Below are 20,282 nucleotides of genomic sequence, written 5' to 3'. Positions count from 1 at the left end.
CTACACCGCAGACGTGCCCTGGCAGTACTGTTTTGATCAATACTGCACTTGTCTGGCCATTTTTTTCCCTAAGATTTATTTTTAAATTTTTATCTCAATGGTAGTTACAGAAAAAGAAGGAGAGGTAGAGAGGTAGAGAGAGAGAGAGAGAGAATCTTCCGTGCAGTGTTTCACTCTCCAAATGGTTACAGCTGCTGAATAGGGGTCAGTGCAAATCCAGGAGCCAGACGCTTTTTTAGGGTCGCCCACATGGATGCAGGAGCCCAAGGACTTGGGACATTTTTTTCTTCTTCTTCTTTTTTTTTTAGATAATGATTACATGGTGGATCAGGGTGGGAAGGATCGAGGTTTAGGGAAAGTTGGGTAAACTCATTGCTTCTAAATTTGCTATTTCTTCTTGCTGTTCCTGGGGGAAGAGGAGAGACAAAGGAGGAACTACTCATGACTTTGCACACGTCCTTGGGCCATTTTCTACTGTTTTCATAAGAAGGTTATCAGAGAGATGGATCAGAAGTGTAATAGCTGTGACCTGAACTCGTGTCCCATATGGGATGCTGCTGTTGCAGGTGGCAGCTTTACCCACCATGCCACTAATAAAGCTGGTCTGCATGAATGATTATGAACTCTAGTATGATTGGACACAATAGACACCAATAAGCACTATTAGGAATACAAAATTTTGTTTTGGTTTCTGAACACACTTAAAGTTTGTTTCTAAGCTAAGTTTTTGTTGTTTTTTTGACTTTTAAAAATGATTTATTTTATTTGAAAGGCAGAATTAGAGAAAGAGAGAGAGGATGGAGATAGATAAATCTTCTATCCACTGGTTTCATTCAAGTGACTGCAACAGGGAGGGCTGGGTTAGACTGAAGTGAGCTTTTTCTCAGGTCCCCCACTTCTGTGCAAGGACCCAAGGATTTGATCTTCTGTTGTTTTCCTAGGCACAATAGCAGGAAGGTGGACCAGAAGTGGAACAGTGCAAATGAGATGGTGGCATTATAGGCAGTGGCTTAACCCATTTAGTCATAATGCCAGACTAACAAGTAGAGTTTAGGAACTAGGGTGAATGTTTTGTGATGTGATTAAGCACTGTTTGGGCTTCCCATTCTCTGAGATGCAATACCTGGGCTTGGGTTCTAGTAGGTTCCTAGTTTCAGCTTCCTGATTATATACACCCTGAGATGTAGCAGATGATGGCTCCACAAGGGAAACCTGGATTGAGTTCTTAGCTCTGGATTCTGTCTGGTATTGTTGGTACTGCAGGGCCGAATGGCAGAAAGAAACTTTTCCTATCTCAGTGTTTCTGAAAGAATAAGTAAAATACTTTTTAAAGTTTAAATTTTTTAGAAAAAAAAGGAAAATCTTTGTTGTATATATATATTTTTTTGCTAATAGCAAAAATTTAAAAAAATTGAGGTGGTCATTAACATGTGAATGAATAAATTAAACACATTCTGGTAAATCATATAATGCTATATTACTTAGCTTTAAAAATGAATAGCTAGATGAAGCCAATAATGTAGATGCATCTTAGAGAAATGCATGAATTCATTAATCCAATAAAATACTTGCTGTGTGATTCTTTGTGTATAAAATTTTAGGTAATGCAAAATAATGTTCATTGATAGAACTCAGGTCATGAGTTGACTGAGGTGGATCAGGGAGGTAAGAGGGCAGGAAGTTGGATTTCAAAGTGTTTAAGTACATGATGATATAGTGTTTATTTTAGTTGTGGTAATGGTCTTACAGGTACATATTTATTCCAAAAAGAAAGTATGTACTTTATATATATATATATATATGTTGATTTTTACCTTCCTGAAACAATGTGACAAATTTCCTTGTCACTTAGACCTGTTTTTTATTTTTATTTATTTATTTTTTTTGTTTTATGACACAGTTTGTTAGGCTCTGGGATTTCCCCAACCCCTCCTCAAGCCCTCCCCCCATGTTGGATTCCTCCACATCGTTGCAGTGGATCAGTTCATATCCAGTCATAATTCCTTTATTGCGGGCATGACCATGCATAGAGTCCAGCATCCTATTGTCCAGATAAATTCAACAGTTTCATTGGGAGACCATCCTTTGTCTGAAAGTAGAGCTGGTAGAATATCATCTCCTCCCATGTAAAGCTACAATACAACATCAGTAACAATTCATAACATCGTGGAATTGATTGACATGGTATTGAGTAACTGATATGTTAGAAAATGCAAGTTCTTAACCACATCCTGTGACTACTTCATTGATATTTCAGTTTCAGTTTATGCACCTCCAGCTGCTATATACCTTAGAATGGTTATAGGGTACTATTCAGATGTCTCATATCTGTTTTTGTTTTTATATTTAGCAACTTATAGTATTGAAGCCACAAGCAGGGAGCTGGGTGGAAAATGGGGCTGCTGGAATACGAACTGGTGCCCATATGGGTTCTCGATGTGTGCAAGGCAAGGACCTTAACCACTAGGCTATTGCACCAGGCTCTTGGCTGAATATTCTTAAATTGTCTTTTCTTTTTCATTAATGCTTTTCAGTAGATCATCTGCTACCTCCTGGGGTATGCATTTCTAGGATGCTATCAGGAGTGCTGCTGGGATTGGAACCTTGGCCCTCCAGTATGGGAAGTTGTCCTCAGAGTTATAGCCACCATGCTAAATACTTACCGTGAGACATTGATTTAACATCCCAGCCAAGCAGTGGAAAACTGTTCCAGTCTCTCTGTACCTTCACAAACACAAGTTATTTGATTGTAGTCTGCCTAGTAGGCCTAAAGTAGTATCTCATTTTGTTTGTGTATGCCTAATGTAATGGTGTGTTCTCTATGTTCTTTGGAAATACGTAGATTTAAATAGTTTACTTTTGAATTATTTGAGACGCAAAGAAAGAATAGAAATAGAGGAGGGAGTGGGGTTGGGTGGGGGGAGAGATTGATCGATTGATTCCCAATCTGGTGGTTTACTCCTTAAGTACCTGCAACAGCCAGGACTGAGTCAGCCTGAAGCCCGGAGTGGGGAACTCATCCGCGTCTTTCAGGTGGCTGGCAGGTGCTTAACCATACGAGCCATCCTCTGCTGCTTCCCAGGATGTGTGTCAGCAGGAAGCTGGAGTTGGAAACGGAAGCCTAGGCATTCTGATGTGGAATGTGGGCATCCCGACTTAGCATCTTAGGCATAGGCCAAATGCCTGGACCCCATTGTTTTTAAATTTCATTGTTTATGCTGTTCAGTTGTAATAGTTTCATATACTTCAGACTCTGGATCATTATTAGCTGTTTTGATTTACAAATATTTTCCCTTTATTTTGTTTTCATTTTCTTGACAGTGTTTTTAAGCAGGAAAGTCCTTCATTTTGATGAAATCCATTTTATGTTTCCTTCTATCTCTTTGCCTTTTTCTCTTCTCTCTTTAGGCTGTGTGCTTAGGGTTTTTTTGGTTTTTAGTATTTATAAAATAATTTATTAAAAATTACTTGATTTTGAATTATATATATTCATGCTACAATTATTAACATTTAAAATTGATGGAGGATATTGTCAGCAGCTATGTTTATTGTTGTTTACCATTTTTTCCCCTTTTTAAAAAATTTCAAATTTGCTTGTAAATTTTTTTTACAGCTCTATAGTCTCAACTCTGCTTGCCCTTATGGATGGATTAGATAATAGGGGTGAAATTGTTGTTATTGGTGCTACAAACAGACTTGACTCCATAGATCCTGCACTCAGGAGACCTGGTCGTTTTGACAGAGAGTTCCTTTTCAATTTGCCTGATCAAAAGGTGAGAAATTTTTTTTCAGTACATTATGATTTATATATTTTTATTTTCATTGTTGAAGTGTATGTTCTGAGAAGTTGCCATTGCATGGAGCAATTGTAAGGGACGGGACTGAAGTGGGTAAAGCCTGTTTCAGCATGAGGGAACATTGCCTATGTTGTTTATGACATCTGATAGAAGCAAAAAATTGACTATACACATTTTTAGACTTTCAGTACATGAGAAAGTGCCAAGTTAAAGAGATGCAGCCAATGTTCATTTCAGCACAGGAAAGTTATTTTCTCTATTTCCAATTTTTTTTGTCCTTGTTGAGAAGGTTCAGTGTGCCAGTTAGTCTGCACGGACCCGTCACAGGACACTCAAGTGCAGGGTTTAATAGTAAACAAGTCCGGACAGCAGTGTGTGATAAACTGTCATATGTTGGTAAGTCAAATCAGATGAGGACAGAAAACCGTCCTTTGTTTAGTCTTAGGTCAGTCATTCATGAACATAATTAAAGCTGTTTTGCTAATGGTGGGTATAAAAGTTTGACTGTAGCAGAATGATTTCAAGAGAGAAAAAGAAGGAAAGAATTGGAAGCTCTGTGGACATAGATAAATTTTGTTTTCCTTCTTTTGTTTATTTGAAAGGCAGAGTTACATAGAGGGAGAAAGAGCAAAACAATTTTACCTTAATTTTTTGAGAGAAATCTTCTATTTATTGGTTTACTCTCCAGTGACTATAGTGGCCAGGACTGGGCTATGCCCGAGCCAGAAGCCAGAAGCTTCATCTAGGTGTCCCACTTGGGTGCAAGGACCTAAGGAGCTGGGCCAACTTCCTTTATTTTTTCAGGCTATTACTAGAGAGCTGGATCAGAAGGGAGCAGCTGGGATAAACTGATATTTATGTAGGATGCTACTGCATGATTTAACCCATTGCACCACAACGCTGGCCACTACGTCAGTTTTTTTTTTAAGCGTTTCATTGCAATGAATTGAGACGGTAAGATTTGGTAGGGGACAAGACAAGAAGTTTTGTTTAACATATGAGAGACATTATTCTTGACGTCCTTCACAGGCTGGAGGACATAGGCTTTAGTGTGCAAGTGGCAAGAGTAAGTTTAGATTCTAGGTGGCTAATTCATCTGTGGTAGTCAGAGGATATTGTATATGGATGCACATGCTGGGTAGATGTTATATTTAAAGTGATACTAGTCAACCTTGTTCCTATGATTTCAGCAACAGCGTATATGACGACTTTTGTCCTTTAAGCAAGTAAAATATTAATAAGAGCGATTCTTGGTTCTAATTTTGTTAACTATTAGCATAAAATATTACATATATATTATATAGCTTCTGCATGTATTAATGCTTTTTAATTTTTTTCTTTTCCTTTGTCATCATTATTATTATAAGTGTTGTGTGTATATTGTAAATCTTAAAAAATGAGGGGCTTATACTTGCCTTTGGCTTTTTTTTTTCCCCTCTAAAGATTTACTTTATGTATTTGAAAGATAGAGTTACAGAGTGAGGAGGAGAAAGAGAGGTGTGGGGGATGAGGCAGAGATCTTCCATCCGCTGGTTACTCCATAAATGGCCACAATGGCCTGGGCTGGGTCAAGCTGAAGCCAGCAGCCAGTGGCCAGCAGCTCATTGGGTCTCCTGCACAAGTATTAAGGGCCTAGGCTCTGGACTGTCCTCCACTGCCTTCCCTGGCACATTACTACATCACCAGGAGCAATGTGAACTCATCCCATCTTGCTGCAATTGATGGCTTAATCTGCTATGGCTGCAATGCTGGCTCCTGTTTGACTCTTAATAGAAAATACTTAGTATAAGTATTTGACTTCTTATATTGTGTGCCATGTAGAGCAAAATGAATAGTGGATATTTTAATTTAAATAGTCTCTCGGTTCTGTGTCTTGTTCTTAATATGATAACAAGAAAGGCAATTCTGGTTGGGTTATATAGAGAAACAGCAAGATATTTAGATGTTTTAAGACCTGACAACAATTTGCAAACAATGGGTGATTGATTTCATTTAAACCTTTATTTACTTATTTTTGTGGAGTGAGGGAATAAGAATAAATGTTTTCTGGGTCAAGTGTTTAGACTAGCTTAAGACACTGGTAAAAATGCTTTTGTCCCATTTCAGAGTACTTGCATTCAGTTCTTGGTTTTACATTCTCACTCGAGTTTTTGGCTTCAGCTTCCTGGTAGTATAGACCCTGAGAGCCAAAGGTGATGGATGACTTAAGTCATTGCATTTCTGCAATTTATGTGTGAGACCTGAATTGGGTTCCTGGCTTTGGCCCTGGCTGTTGTAGGCAATGGGAGAGTGAACTGCTGGGTGGAATACTCTGTCTTTTCCTTCTGTTGTCTCAAAGATGGAAAGAAATTGGTCTCTTTGAGATCTTTCTCAACTTAATTTATTTGTGTGTGTGTGTGTGTGTGTGTGTGTGTGTGTGTGTGTGTGTGTGTGTGTGTGTGTGTGTTTCTCCTTAAAGAACACCTCTAGGTTTCTCACTCGCATGGGTGCAGGTCCCAAGCGCTTGAGTCATCCTCTGTTGCTTTCCAAGGCTCATTAGCAGGGATCTGGATTTGAGGTGGAACACCTGGAACTCAAGCCACTGTCCATATGGATGCCCGCAGCACTGGCAATGGTTTTATCTGCTATGCCACTGCCAGCCCCTTGGCTCCCAGTTCAAACTTCCTGCTGTGCACACCCTGGGAGACAGCAAGTGATAGTTTGGATTGGGTTCCTGCCATCGACATGGGAGTTTGTGTGGAGTTCCAGTCCCTTGACTTCTATTTAGTCTGGTCCTGGTCTTCAAGGGCATTTGGGGGACTAAGCAGCAGGTGGGAATGCTGCCTTTTTTGTCTGTGTATGTTTTCCTGTGCATCTCTCTGCCTTTCAACTGATTCAAATGTTTTAAAAAATTAAGGTAAAATTGGTTATGATTACTTGTCATTGTTGTTTGTTGTCATAGTAGTTTATGCAGATGATAGGAGGAACCATAAGTTTTACAAAATGTACATATAAAGTTTGAAAGTTGTGCTTATAATACACCATGGTTCATGTGATAAAAAATGATATGATAGTGGAAAAGCAAAACTTAGTTTTGAATTCTGGTCCTGGATGACTGAGTTATTTTGTAAAATCCATCAAATTCCTATCCTCAGAAAATGAGTTGCGTTATGTCCAGAGATAAGTTGATGTGGGTATTGAAGTGTTCAGATTTCAAATGAAACAATTGTTTTGTGTGCCAGGCTTGGTAAAATTTGTTTTATTTAGCTTTTATACATTTGAGAAGTTGTTACTTGTCTACACTTTTCTTCTCAGACATGGTTTTTAAACTTGTGCTTTTCTTCTTAGGCAAGAAAACACATTTTACAGATCCATACCAGGGACTGGAATCCAAAATTATCTGATGCTTTTTTAGATGAATTGGCTGAAAAATGTGTTGGTGAGTGCTACTGTTAGAATTCTTGGATTGCCTTTTTTTTTTTTTTTTGCGTGCAGCCTTTCTTTTCCCTTATGTATGGAACGCGAATGAGTACAGTCTTTGTGCAACTGCTTGTTTTACCTTTATATTTAAACCATTTTAGAGTATTTCACACAAAGCCTTGACACTGCCATTAAATTATTTGATTAATAAAGCTCAGTGGTAACAAGCCTTTCATGGAGTGCTGGGTATTCATAATATTACAACATCTACTTTTAGGAATTGTTCCCTTTCAGAAATTTTACTAAGAAAAATAGATTAAATTTGACAGAGGAATCCTCATGTCTGAGTCAGGACTACAGTTTTTTATTTTCAGATTTCACAGTGGGCTCATCATCTTCATTCATGTGCTCTAAAAAGAAGTTGGGTGGGAGGGCTCTTCAAGAAGATACCAAGTGGAATTTGGTAATTTTTTCTAAATTATGAAGCTGTCCAATTTAATAAAGTTCTTCACAGAGTGGAAGATCTCTCTACAGAGTGAATGAACTCTGCTGTCCTAAAAGGATGTGATGAGAGAGTACTTCCGTACACAGATGGTCATGCATAGGAGATGGAATTCAGGGTTTTGGCTCTAATTAGGTTTGTAATACACAGGGGCACAAAGCTAAGGAACCAAGTATACATATAGATGCTTTTTTCCCCCTCTTTTGTCTGTTTTCCTCTCATTTTCTCAAAAAATGACATATATATTTCAAAATCTTTCTCCCAAATAAGTCCACTAACAATAGTCTACTTGGGAATACTTGAAAGTTACCAAAACCAAAAAGAAAAGTTTAGCTAAAGAATCATTGCAATCCACCATCAGATAATGAAAACTTAAACAGAACCTTAGTCCATTCAGTTAGCTACATCCGAATTATCCTCTTCATCCACAGGGACCTCCATCTCCGAAGCAGCATCCCTCAGCTTTTGAACCACAAAGACCTCGACATCTTCTGGTGAGGAGAAAAACGTATATATCTCCAGCACTACTACAGTTTAAGCTTTGCCTGGTATAAGAGAGCATGCGCCAAACCCATTTCATGTGAATTTGGCTTGACCTTTGCAAAGCCTTCTGCTGCTTTATGGGAGAGGGTGGTATTTGGTAAAAACAAAGCAAAACAAAAACCCAATCTTTCCCCTTTTTGTAACTGGACCACTTTTACTTATATTATTGTATCAGAGTTCAGATCAGACTGAAAAGTCTTTTTAGATTTTTCTGTGTATTTGTCGCAGAATAATATCCTACCCCTTTTTTAAAAGATTTATTTTATTTTCATTGGAAAGTCAGATATACAGAGAGTAGAAGAGACAGAGAGGAAGATCTTCTGTCTGTTGATTCATCCCCCAACTGGCTGCAACGGCCAGAGCTACCCTAATCTTAAGCCTGGAGCCAGTAGTCTCCCCTAGGTCTCCCACATGGGTGCAGGGTCCCAAGGCTTTGGGTCCTTTCCCAGGCCTCAAGCAGGGAGCTGCATGAGAAGTGGGGCTGCTGGGACTAGAACCAATGCCCATCCTGGGATCCTGACATGTGCTCAATGCAGGGAAGGACTCTAGCTGTTTGGCTACCAGACCGGGCCCAAGCAGAATAATCCTTAAGTAAAATAAGCAGAAGTCTTCAAATAATTTTGGAAATTCCTTAAGAGATAGGTATTCTGAGATGACTTAGTATTATATTTACCATCTGAAATTTTATATACTCTGTTTAATTCTTCATTTGAAATATTGGGGTCTTAGTGGTTTTGCATTTTTAAAGGTCAGTACTTCCCTCTTTTCCCAAATGACGTAACATTTAGTCACTTTCTTAAGGTTTTAAATTTTCATGACATAATCTTACAAGATTGAAAAACTTCTGTTGTCTCCCCCAACTCTACATTGCAGATGGTGCTGATATGTATAATCTGCTTCTCTACCGTTTTCTTCCTGGGTAGTGACATGGAAATCCATTGCAACTAAATGACTTCTGTTTTTGGTTGTAACATTTATTCCATTTAAAAAAATATATCAAATGCAGGTGTTATAGTAGGAATGAAGTATTACTAAATTTTATATCCATGTGAATTCATCAGTTTATATATCCTTACCTTGTTTTAACATGTATGGGTTTAGTTCAGTAGTTTACACTTAACAAAAGTTTGTGCAGTCTTCATGAACAACTACAAAGATAGCTGACCTTTTATTATAGGTTATGGGTTTGGTAACTTTTATTTTGAGATTAAATTCCCAAGCACCTGAAGGTTTTTGCATGCAAAAAAAGGCTATGTCATTTGACTAGTGAAAAACTTCTCAACAAACATTGATATGAAGAACTTTTTTTTTTTTTTTTTAACAGTTGTAGAGCTTGAGTTAAAGAATTCAACCCTATATTCCATTTTCAACGAGAGGGCTAATGAATATGTATCAATGCAATATCTTATGTACCTTCCTTATGTTTGATGTTGTGCTTAAAAGAGCTATAGATTTTATGACTTTTTTGTGTTCTAACCTCCTTAATAGTTATGTTTTTAGTCTTTCAGAAAATTATCTATATGATAGCAACATTCAAGAATGCTTTGTTATCTAGACATTTGTGTTGAGCATGCTAGAATTATGTTGATAGAATTGATGTGATATGAAAAGGATGTATTTATTGTCACATCAATTTTTAACACTTCAAAGTATGGAGGGTAGTTCTGGTACTACTAGAATGACAGTATCATTTATTTTCTAAATTAAGTCCTTTTTGACAGTGAAAAACATTATTATGACAGAATATGAAGCTAATTAGGACCTGTGTATCCAGTCATGATTCTGATACGCTCCAATTCTGTTTTAGTGTCTAGTGAAGGAACCATATTAAGTCACTAGTTCTTGTTGTTTTTGCCTGTATCAGAATTGATTCTAAAACTTGCTCAAATTCACATACATGATTTAACTCACCAGAGAATCTGATTTGCTACATTTATTGTTAGGCTTGTGAATCTGGTTTTTAATTATTGACTCAGATTTATATTGAAGTTGGCAACCACAGATTTAAACCATTAATTTTTACTAACAAACAAGTGTAAAGAAGATATTTGCTGTTAGGGGCCATTGGTTATGATAATACATGTGAAAATTTAGTACATGAATTATTATTGTTAATTATTGAATAAATTAGGTAAAAGTTAAACATATCAATGTTGTATAATTAACATGAAGGCAGTATCAGTGTTATAACATTTACTGCAGAAAATGCCTTTAGTCACTGTCATAATTATTTCTAAGCATTTTTTAAACTGAGGTCTTTGCACTTAAAATAGGACCTTATACTATGTTTCATAGTTGTATATGCAGTTAAGGAAAGGAAAGAAATGGAAATACCCTGTATGTCCTCTGATATGGTAGACAGAACTCAGGCTTTAATTAGATTTTTGTATTAATTTGTTAACTCTGTATAATTTTGGGCAGGTATCCTGTGTTCATTTTGTTGAATTTATGTAACAGATCTATATTTAAAGGGTAAAGGTCATTGTTTTTCATGTTGACTAATGGAGAACTATAATATAAAAGTAGAAATTAGTGATGAATCTGGCTCTATTAAAATTCCTGAGAGATGGATCATGGTCAGGGAACAGTGTTCATATGTCACTTGCTGGGAGTTTTCTGAGTGATACTTTCATAGATTATACTAAGCTTCCCCTGACTCTGAGAAAAATTTTCTTATTATAATCACTGTTTTATTTCAGTGTTGGCTATAAAAACATTGTGAACTCTCAAACCTGTCCCTGTAGGAGTGTTCTATAACTAGTTCAAGTGGTTCCCCCTACTGGCAGAACTGATAAGGGTGGTAAAATACAAATTTAATTGCTATGTAAAGGACAGCAACGTTTAGTTAATTTGAGAGTTTTCATTGCTTTTTTGATGAAGATCTCACAGTTCCTGTGTTTTCGTATGGATGTATTTGTTGCCAAGATGAATAAAATGGCTTAAAATTCCTGGGACCTGCTCTTTTGTTTAATTACATCATCTGTTCAGTATAGGTGATAGAGACCCAGAGTTGATATAGCCTGAGTCCTACGTTGTCAGTCATTTTAAGCTAATATGGAACATCACTAGAGGTTTTAATTTTTAGCATTCTTATTCCTTTAGTGCCTTTGAAAGTATCAGAGATGAATTTTAAATTGTCCTTTTTGTGATAATTAGTAGGTTACACTTAAAATCGGCATGGAAATAGTTCTCTTTTTGAAGTTTCTGCTTATATTTTACTTTGTATTGCTCTTTTATATGTGTTTGGGAGTGAATAATATTAACGTATGTTAGCATAATGTAATGAGGACTAAACTGATATGGAATATTGGTGGAAAAATGAAATGAAACTTTGATTTTTTAAAAAATATGTATTCATTTGAAAGGTAGAATTACAGAGAGGTTGGGGAGAGATGCAAAGAGAGATCTTCCCCATTGAATGCTGTGGCCAGTGCTCTGTCAGGCTGAAGCCAGGAGCCTGGAACTCCATCTCGGTCTCCCTTGTGGATGCCAGGGGCTCAAGAACTTGGGCCATCGCCTGCTCTTCTCTAAGGTGCATTAGCAGCGAGCAGGACCAAAGTGGAGCATCCAGGACTTGAACTGGCACTCCTAGGGGGTGCTGCCATTGCAGCAGTGGCTTAACTGTTGTGTGCTACAGTGCTGGCCCCAGACCTTTCCTTAAAAAGTTATATCTTGTAGCCAGAGGTTTTTAACCTGTAATTTATGGTTTGTTTTAATTTTACTAGTTTATGTTTTTGTTAAATTACTAAAAGCATTTTTACTTTCAATGGGTATTTAACCCCTATTTTAATAATTTTGGTACATGGTTTTAATTGATTCGTTTTTATTTTACTAATAAAATTGAACATATTTGCCATTATTTTAGATAAACATTGTTGGTGCTTGGAAGAATGCACTGAGTGTTGCTGTTCTTTTCCTTCTGTGTATTAGGCTACTGTGGAGCTGACATCAAGGCACTGTGCACGGAAGCTGCCCTCATTGCCCTCCGGAGGCGTTACCCACAGATCTATGCCAGCAGCCACAAGCTGCAACTGGATGTGTCCTCCATAGTGCTCAGTGCCCAGGACTTCTACCATGCAATGCAGAACATTGTGCCTGCTTCCCAGCGTGCTGTGATGTCTTCGGGACATGCGTTGTCCCCCATTATAAGACCTCTGCTAGAAAGAAGCTTCAATAACATCCTTGCAGTTTTGCAAAAAGTGTTTCCTCATGCTGAAATTAGCCAGAGTGACAAGAAGGAAGGTACTACAAACTCCTTTTTCATAGTATTGAACTGAAACAAATACAGGCATGAATCAGCAGAGTTTTCCAATAAGATTGTGTCTTATGCTTTTGTGTTTGCTTTGAATATGTAAAATACATGATCTAGGCCTGGCATGTGGTGGTATCTAGTGAATGTTATAAGATGAATGAATTAATGAATATTTACTCTTGGAATATTTTGATCTCCCTAATATTACAATTTTTATAACATTGACTATAGTGATAATGACTTGCATTATTTTTATAAAGCTCTTATATTAATTGTTATTTATTAATTGTAACAGTTCTGTGGGTTGGAAGTTCATTATATAGAGAAGAAGACTGGGTAACTTAGGATGGTAATTTTCCCTATTGTGATCACTTAGTAAGTTCTGGAGCCTGCTCAAATGTAGGGAGCTTGATTGTAGATGCCATACCCTTTTTAAAATTTTTATAAGGATTCATTTAATTTTATCTGAAAGGCAGATTTTATAGAGAGAGAAGGAGAGATGGAGAGATTTTAAATCTGGTGATTCATCCTCCTGATGGCTGCAACAACTAGAGCTGAGCTGTTTGAAACTGGGAGCCAGGGAGCTTCTTCCAGGTCTTCCACATGGGTGCAGGGTCTCAAGCCTTTGGGCTATCCTCTGCTGCTTTTCCAGGCCATAGCATGGAGCTGGATGGGAAGGGGAGCAGCTGGAACATGAATTGGCACCCATATGGGATGCTGGCACCACAGGGTAGAGAATTAACCTCTTGAGCTACTGCTCAGTTCTGCCAGTATCCTCCCATCCCCTACTTCCCTACTCTTAATATAAGTCACTTGAATTCCTTTTGGATTCAGCACATCAGATATGTTTTGTTGTTGGCAGCTCTGTATTGTGTTGTGCTGTGTTGATTGGAATATGAACTATTGATAAGGAAGTAAATTAGATCCTGATTATGGAAGGTCCTGGATTCTTTCAAGTCTCAGATTGTACTTTGGACCTGAGCTTAAAAACAGAACGCTTATATTAAAAACATAATTTTCAGGGAAAAAAATTAAAATTTGGGATGCACATCATTAGATAGGTTTTGTTGTCATTATAAATGTATTTTTCAGAAACTTTCCTGTGGTAGAGATAGACTTGCATGAAATACTACATGGGGATAGTTGTTGTGGAACAGTGGGTTTAACCACCTGCATTTTATTTCAGAATGCTGGTTAGCTTCAAATATAGTTCCCTGCTCCTTGCTCCCAGTTCCCTGCTTCAGATTCAATTCCTTTCTCATGTGCCTGGGAAGGCAGCAGAGGATGGCCCAGGTACTAGGTTCCTCTCATCTGTGTGGGTGACTGACCCAGATGGTCCTTTGGTGCCTGGTCCAGCCTGGTCCAGTCTGGTTCCACTTGGTCCCACCCTGCTTGTTACAGGCATGTGGTAAATTAACTAGTGTGTGAAAGAGGTAGAAAGCTCTGTTTCTCTCTCTGCCTGTTGATCTGTCTTTCAAATAAATACTTCTGTCCCAGGCCGTTCTGTGCTGTTGCACAGTATATACATTTCCAGGAAGCTGGAACCAGGAATGGAACCATTGTATACTGTTTTAATGAGGAGAATTTGGGCCAAAATTGCTTTAAAAGTTTTTTAGTTAAACGAGAGTTTTTTTTTTTTTTTTTAGATTTACTTTTATTTGAAAGGCAGATTTGAAAGAGAGAGAGGTGGGGAGAGAGAGAGGAATCTTGATCTACTGACTCACATCCCAATTGGCTGCGGTGGCTGGAGATGGACTGATCTAAAGCCAGGAGCCAAGATCTTCATCCTGGTCTCCCATGTAGGTGTAGGGTCCCAAGCATGTGGGCCATCTTTTGGTACCTTCTTAGGTGCATTAGCAGGGAATTGGACGGAACTGGATTGTAAATGGAGCATTCAGGACCCAAACTGACACCCTTATGGTATGGTGGTATCACAGATGGAGGCTTAACTGACTATGCTATGGCATTGGCCCCAATAGGTGAGGTTTTATAGTGTGCCACTTCTTCTTCTCTCTCTCTCTCTTTTTTTGGTAAGATTTATTTATTTTTATGGAAACTTAAATATACAGAGAGGAGGAGAGACAGAGGGGAAGATCTTTCATCTGTTGATTGATTCCCCAAGTAGCCACAATGGCTGGAGCTGAGACAGTCTGAAGCTGGGAGCCTGGAGCCTCTTCCAGGTCTCCCACATGAGTGTAGGATCCTAAGGCTTTGGGCCATCCTCAACTACTTTTGCAGGACACAGGCAGGGAGCTGGATGAGAAGTGGGGCTTCCGGGATACAAACCAGTGCCCATATGGGATTCTGGTGTGTGCAAGGCGAGGACTTGAGCTGCTGGGCTACTGTGCTATGCCCACCACTTCTTTTCGAGACTTATTTTAGTAAGTCAGTGAAGTCTTCCAGATAGTATCTCATGACACTTTATTTATTTATTTTTTTTCATGTTTTTATTACATTTGGACTTTTTTTTTTTTCTTAGTTTATTAGGGTACAAAGGGTCACGGGCTACAGGGTGAAAGTGGGTAATATCATTGTTTCCACATTAATATAATCATTTTGCCCTGTATCTAGGGTTAGGGGAGTAACAATGGGGAAAGCCCCACCCTACCTCCCACCCATCCCCGATCCCCAGCATGAGGCGTGCTCCAAGGGTCCTGCTCATAGAGTTTTGATAGTTCATCAGTTCTGGATTGCTGCCAATCTCTCCGTCCCAACCGAAATGAAACCTATTCAGAGTCCACTGGCTGACAGTCTCTTGATGGTTGGGGTTCCAAGATCAGCAGTTCAGTTCGAGAAATATCCAAAGAAACTTCATCTGAGTTGATCCCAGATCTGATTCTTGAGTGAGTTTGCTAGTACAGACTCCAACACTGTGCTTCACACCAAGCAGCTTATGCATATGCTGGTCGTTGCGATTACTGGGTCCGTTCGGCTTCCAGCCCTGTCTTCCTTGTGAACCAATGGGTGTTGTAGTCCGGCTCGATTCTACCCACTTCATACTCGGTCTTCACGCAAACCAGTTGGAGCTGCAGCCTAGTTGGGGCGACTCCCCAAAACCCCTACCAGTTCTGCCCCCTACCCTGGTTCCCATGCTTGCCAGTATGCACTGCAGGCTTGTCCAGTCTGTACCACATCCCAATTAGCTCTCGCACACGTCAATGGACATTGAAGCCTAGTTCAACCCAACCAACCTATTATCCAGCCCATACACCTACTGGCAGGTGCCTTTCTGTCAAGCCACCCCTGCTCCTAGCCTGGGTTTCGTGCTGTCCAGTGAGGGTGGTAACCCTGAGGGAGGTGCCCACTATTTCCCTACTAGGCCACACCCACTCCCAGAGTATGCAGTCTCCAGGTGGTTTTGGCATTTGACTTGACAGAATTAGCTCCTAGTACCAGCCTCTGCCAGCTAATGCTGTGGCTAAGCCCAAACACCCCTCAACCCACTCTAATTTTAACTTGCACCAGTCAGAACAGTCAACTCACCGTGAGGCCCACAGGTGCTATAGCCCTGCCTAGTCTGAACTGCCCCCATCCGTATTCACACTTTCCAATGGAAGTAGTTATCCAGCAGGGGTGCCCACGTTCCCCTGTTGGCTTTGCCTCCTCCCTGATTGTCACATGTGCTGTTTGTGTGCTGCAGCCACATCTGGTACGGCTCATCTCACCTTGGCATTACTTGTTGTGTACTGGTATGTGTTGCAACCGAACCCAGCTCGACCCACACTCTGTTCTGGTGCTCGGATTCACCAGAAGGTAATGTGAACAGATTCAGGCTGGTCTGCCTCCAACCGATGCCATGTGTATGCCAGTGGGATAATTTTCATTGCCTGTTCTGGGTTGTTCCCTATTGTGCTTCTTGCGCTTACCTGCATGGGACTGTGTCCTGCCAGAGAAGTTGCCCAGGCTTCTCCACCAGAACCTCTCCCACTGCCAGTTTTCGCGCATACCAGTGGGTCCATGAGCCAGCACTACTCAGTTCGCCTGCTATCCTAGGAGGAACAGTGGCTTTTCCTGCCTGGCCTCCGACCCAAGCTGGTTCTTGTTGTTGGATATTTCAACCCAGCCATGGCTCTTCCATACCCCTACCCAGCTCACACATGGTTCAGTAAGGGCTGAGACCTAACCTAGTCTGTCACACAACCCTCCCCGGTCCTCCAGAGCACCAGATGGTGTTGGAATTTGGCCTGGCTTGGTGCTTCCCATCCCAGTCCACAATTGTGCCAAGTGAGATTACGATCGTATCCTGATCAGAATGTAGCCTCAGTTCCAGCCCATGCGCTCCTTGGTGGGAAACTCAACCCAGCTAGGGTGTCCTGTTATTTCCCCAACCGGGCCTCTGCCCTGCCATAGAGCAGGTGTAGGCCAGTGGTTGGTCTGTCTCCGCTTGGCAGAGCCCCTCACTTGTCCTGGCCCCTTGGATGCTGTGGCTTAGTGCCTCTGCCTCACACAGATCAGTATGTGCAAGGACCTACCTGGCATGAGCTGTGCTCCAACCTGATTTCTGTTGTTTCTTGTGAGTTAAGGTTTGTTCAGCCCTGCCCATTCTGCCCCCTTCCAGTGGCAGCCCGGCCCACCCCACATCCTATTTAAAGATGCACATTTGGGTGCTGCTGCCTTGACCTACCCTGACTGTTGTGGATTCCTTTACCCATGAGTGATGGCAGATGGCGTGGTCACACCTAGCTTAGACCATTGCAACCCCAGCTTGGGAACTAACCCGGGGGACTTGTATTCCAAAGGGTTGGGCCCACACAACCCCACAGAGTCTACCCCCAGCCAAAGTTCTCTTGTGTGCTGGATAGTGTCTTGATCCTGCCAAATGTGACCACTCCACAACTCCAACACTCAGTCGGGCAATGGTACCCAACACTGCCAAAGAGGCCCCCATCCATAGCTTCAGTGTGGGCTAGTATGTGGTGATCAGTGATGTTCTATACTAATATCCCATCTCTGTATTCATAATTGAGCTGTTGCATCTGTCTTACTAAAATTATCTTCTGGACACTTCCCCCAAACCACTAAGTCTTGGTCCCCTTGCCTGCTTAAATCTTTCATGACCCTGTCACGGAGAATACCCGAAAATTCACTTTGCACCTACACTCAACCTAGTCTTAGTCATGAGTGACCCCAGGCAGCAACTACATATCTTGAAAACCCCAGAGTTCGCCCTTCCGGGCGGCCAGCAGGCAATGCATGACACCATTTGGTGCACTGGCCGCCCTGGGGGAGGCCGAGGACTCTTTCACTGCCTTGTGGCAGTGTCTTTGGTGTGAGTCCCCCGCATTGGGTCCGACCCGGCAGGGGCACCCCCCACAGTCGCCACACTGCAGGGAGCGTCAGTTGCCCCAGAGCCCAAGGACCGAACTCCTCCCAAACTCCCCCAGCCGCATGGTCTTAGCGGCAGGGCGGAGCTAGGAATTTCCACCCAGTTCCCAAGTTCCCTCATGGCGGACTTACCCTGAGGGAAGAGCTCTCTTGGGTCCTGGGGGAGGCCGAGGACTCTTTCACTGCCTTGTGGCAGTGTCTTTGGCGTGAGTCCCCCACATTGGGTCCGACCCGGCAGGGGCACCCCCCACAGTCGCCACACTGCAGGGAGCGTCAGTTGCCCCAGAGCCCAAGGACCGAACTCCTCCCAAACTCCCCCAGCCGCCATCTCATGACACTTTAATAGATGGTTCTTAAAGGTAAAAGGCTTATCATCCCAGTATTGTGCTTTAATGAGTAAAGCCACTGTCTGTGCCACTAATCCAGCTCCCTGGTAATAGCCTGGAGAGCAGAGGAAGATGGCCCAAATGTTTTGGTCCCTGATACCCATGTAGGAATTCTGGATAAAGCTCCTGGCTTCGAACTAGCCCCTTGCTGCTCATTGTGCCACTTGGGACACAAACCAGTAGGGGCAGATCTCTGTCTGTTGCCTTTTCTACCTCTTTCTCTGACTCTGACTTAAATAGATGAATTTTTAAAATCTTGAAAAATAAAAGATTAAAGAGTTCTACTTGTTTCATTATGAATTATTTAAGACACTGTAGTGGGACTAGCACTGTGGCATAACATGCTAAGCCTTCACCTGTGGCACTGGCATTATGTACGAGCCTTGGTTCATGTCCCTGCTACTTCACTTCCAATCCAGCTCTCTGCTTAGCACCTGGTCAGCAGTAGTGGATGGCTCAAGTGGGCTTTTGTACCCACTTGGAAGACTTGGAAGAAACTCATGGCTCCTGGTTTCAGATTGGTCCTGGCTGTTGGAGTCATTTAGAAGGTGAACCGGTGGATGAAAGATCTCTGTTTTTCCTTCTCTCTCTGTATCTCTGCCTTTTAAAATAGTTAAACAACAACAAAAAACAAATCTGTAAAAACAAAACCAAAATGATCCCATTTATCAATATGCTTGACCAGTCTGTATTATTAGTAGATAACTGTCATTTGATTTTTTTAAACCCAGTTTTCCTTAGCTTTGATAGGACACAAATATTAAATTACTTTATGAGGTTAATAATCATTGTGTGTTTTTTAACAGACATAGAAACTCTGATTGTAGATGATAGTGAAGATGAAAATGCTTTGTCAATTTTTGAGACTAGCTGTCACTCAGAATCACCAAAGAAACAGTCGTCAGCTGCTGCTATCCATAAATCCTACCTGCATTTTACAATGTGAGTCATTTCTATTCAATTTCTTTGATTTAGATAGATTTTTTTTGGCTTCTGTCTGGGTGGAATTATACTATACTTTTACTTACAGCTGTAACATTTAGGCTTTACTTTGTTGTTCAGATATAGTTCTGGAAAACTCTTACTAAGAAATGCTTTATCTACTGGTAAAAAGATTTTTTTTTACCCTCCAAGAAGGAGAATCTTATCTGCGGGTGTTTCTTAGGGGTAAAACAAAACAAAACAAAACAAAACAAAACAAAACAAAACAAAACACTCTATGATATTCTGTATTTAGTAGTAGAGATGAACATTAGAACGTTGCCTCGTGGTTTCAGTTTTATTTTTTATTTGAATTAAAATGGACAAAATGAAATACCACAATCTAGAGTACTTTAATCTATAGTAAGTTTCAAATAACTATTGGGACCCTATAGCTACTAATTTGATTTTGAAGTAGAAGTTAGCGTTTAAACAGGTAACCTTTCGGTTCTCTGAAAATCTTGTTTGTTTGCACTAGTGTTATTTTATGGTTTTTGGTTTCCATTGACCTTTTTGCTATATGTATTAAAGTATCTTTTGCTATGCACTATAATGGATAACCATTTTAAGTGCAAATGTGACTTTAAAGTAAGAGATCAATTAGTTTTCAAATACTAACAGCATCATTACTTGCATTTACATAATTAGTGTGGTAATTGAAGGGTTACAAAGCTCCTGTCAGGTATGTCTAATAACATGTCTATTGAAAGAGGCCAGATTGTGTGCACTTTGAATTAATTTTTCTTGAGATTTTGAACAACTTTAAGTCTTCAACTTGCACCAAGTTGCACCATATATGGATCTTGGTGCAGTGTTGGTTTGATTATTTGTATTATTTGGTTATTGCCAGTCAATTTCTTATTTTGCATTTTTAAAAATGAAGCAGAATTACTTGTGTTCTACTCTTTTTTAACCTCTGTTAATGCACTCTTTAACATCAAGCTCTTCTATTAGACTGTTTCTTCTTCTGGACCAAATCAAGGATTTGGTCCTTTATACCCTCAAGAAAGATCTCCTGATCTGTTCCAGCATTTAATTGTTGTGCCTTGTGTGACTGTTTCTTTGTTTAAATTGGTTTTGATTTTAAGACTATCATT

The 20,282-nt window shown here is 40.2% G+C and overlaps 1 protein-coding gene across 5 annotated transcripts in view; it reads left to right on the top strand.

Moving 5' to 3' along the window:
• ATAD2B (ATPase family AAA domain containing 2B) overlaps positions 1-20,282 on the top strand; it is a 153,965-nt gene that overhangs the window by 70,271 nt on the left and 63,412 nt on the right. For all 5 annotated transcript variants that reach the window (XM_040992904.1, XM_040992903.1, XM_040992906.1 and 2 more), the window contains 4 exons: positions 3,614-3,773; positions 7,125-7,215; positions 12,172-12,483; positions 19,011-19,146. In XM_040992904.1, the coding sequence (XP_040848838.1) occupies positions 3,614-3,773; positions 7,125-7,215; positions 12,172-12,483; positions 19,011-19,146 (699 nt within the window). The remainder of the gene's footprint in view (positions 1-3,613; positions 3,774-7,124; positions 7,216-12,171; positions 12,484-19,010; positions 19,147-20,282) is intronic.

This window comes from Ochotona curzoniae, unplaced genomic scaffold (assembly GCF_017591425.1).
Source record: "Ochotona curzoniae isolate NIBS_2020 unplaced genomic scaffold, NIBS_Ocur_1.0 contig_883, whole genome shotgun sequence".
NCBI lineage: Eukaryota > Metazoa > Chordata > Mammalia > Lagomorpha > Ochotonidae > Ochotona > Ochotona curzoniae.
This window is presented reverse-complemented; position numbering and strand designations above follow the sequence as displayed.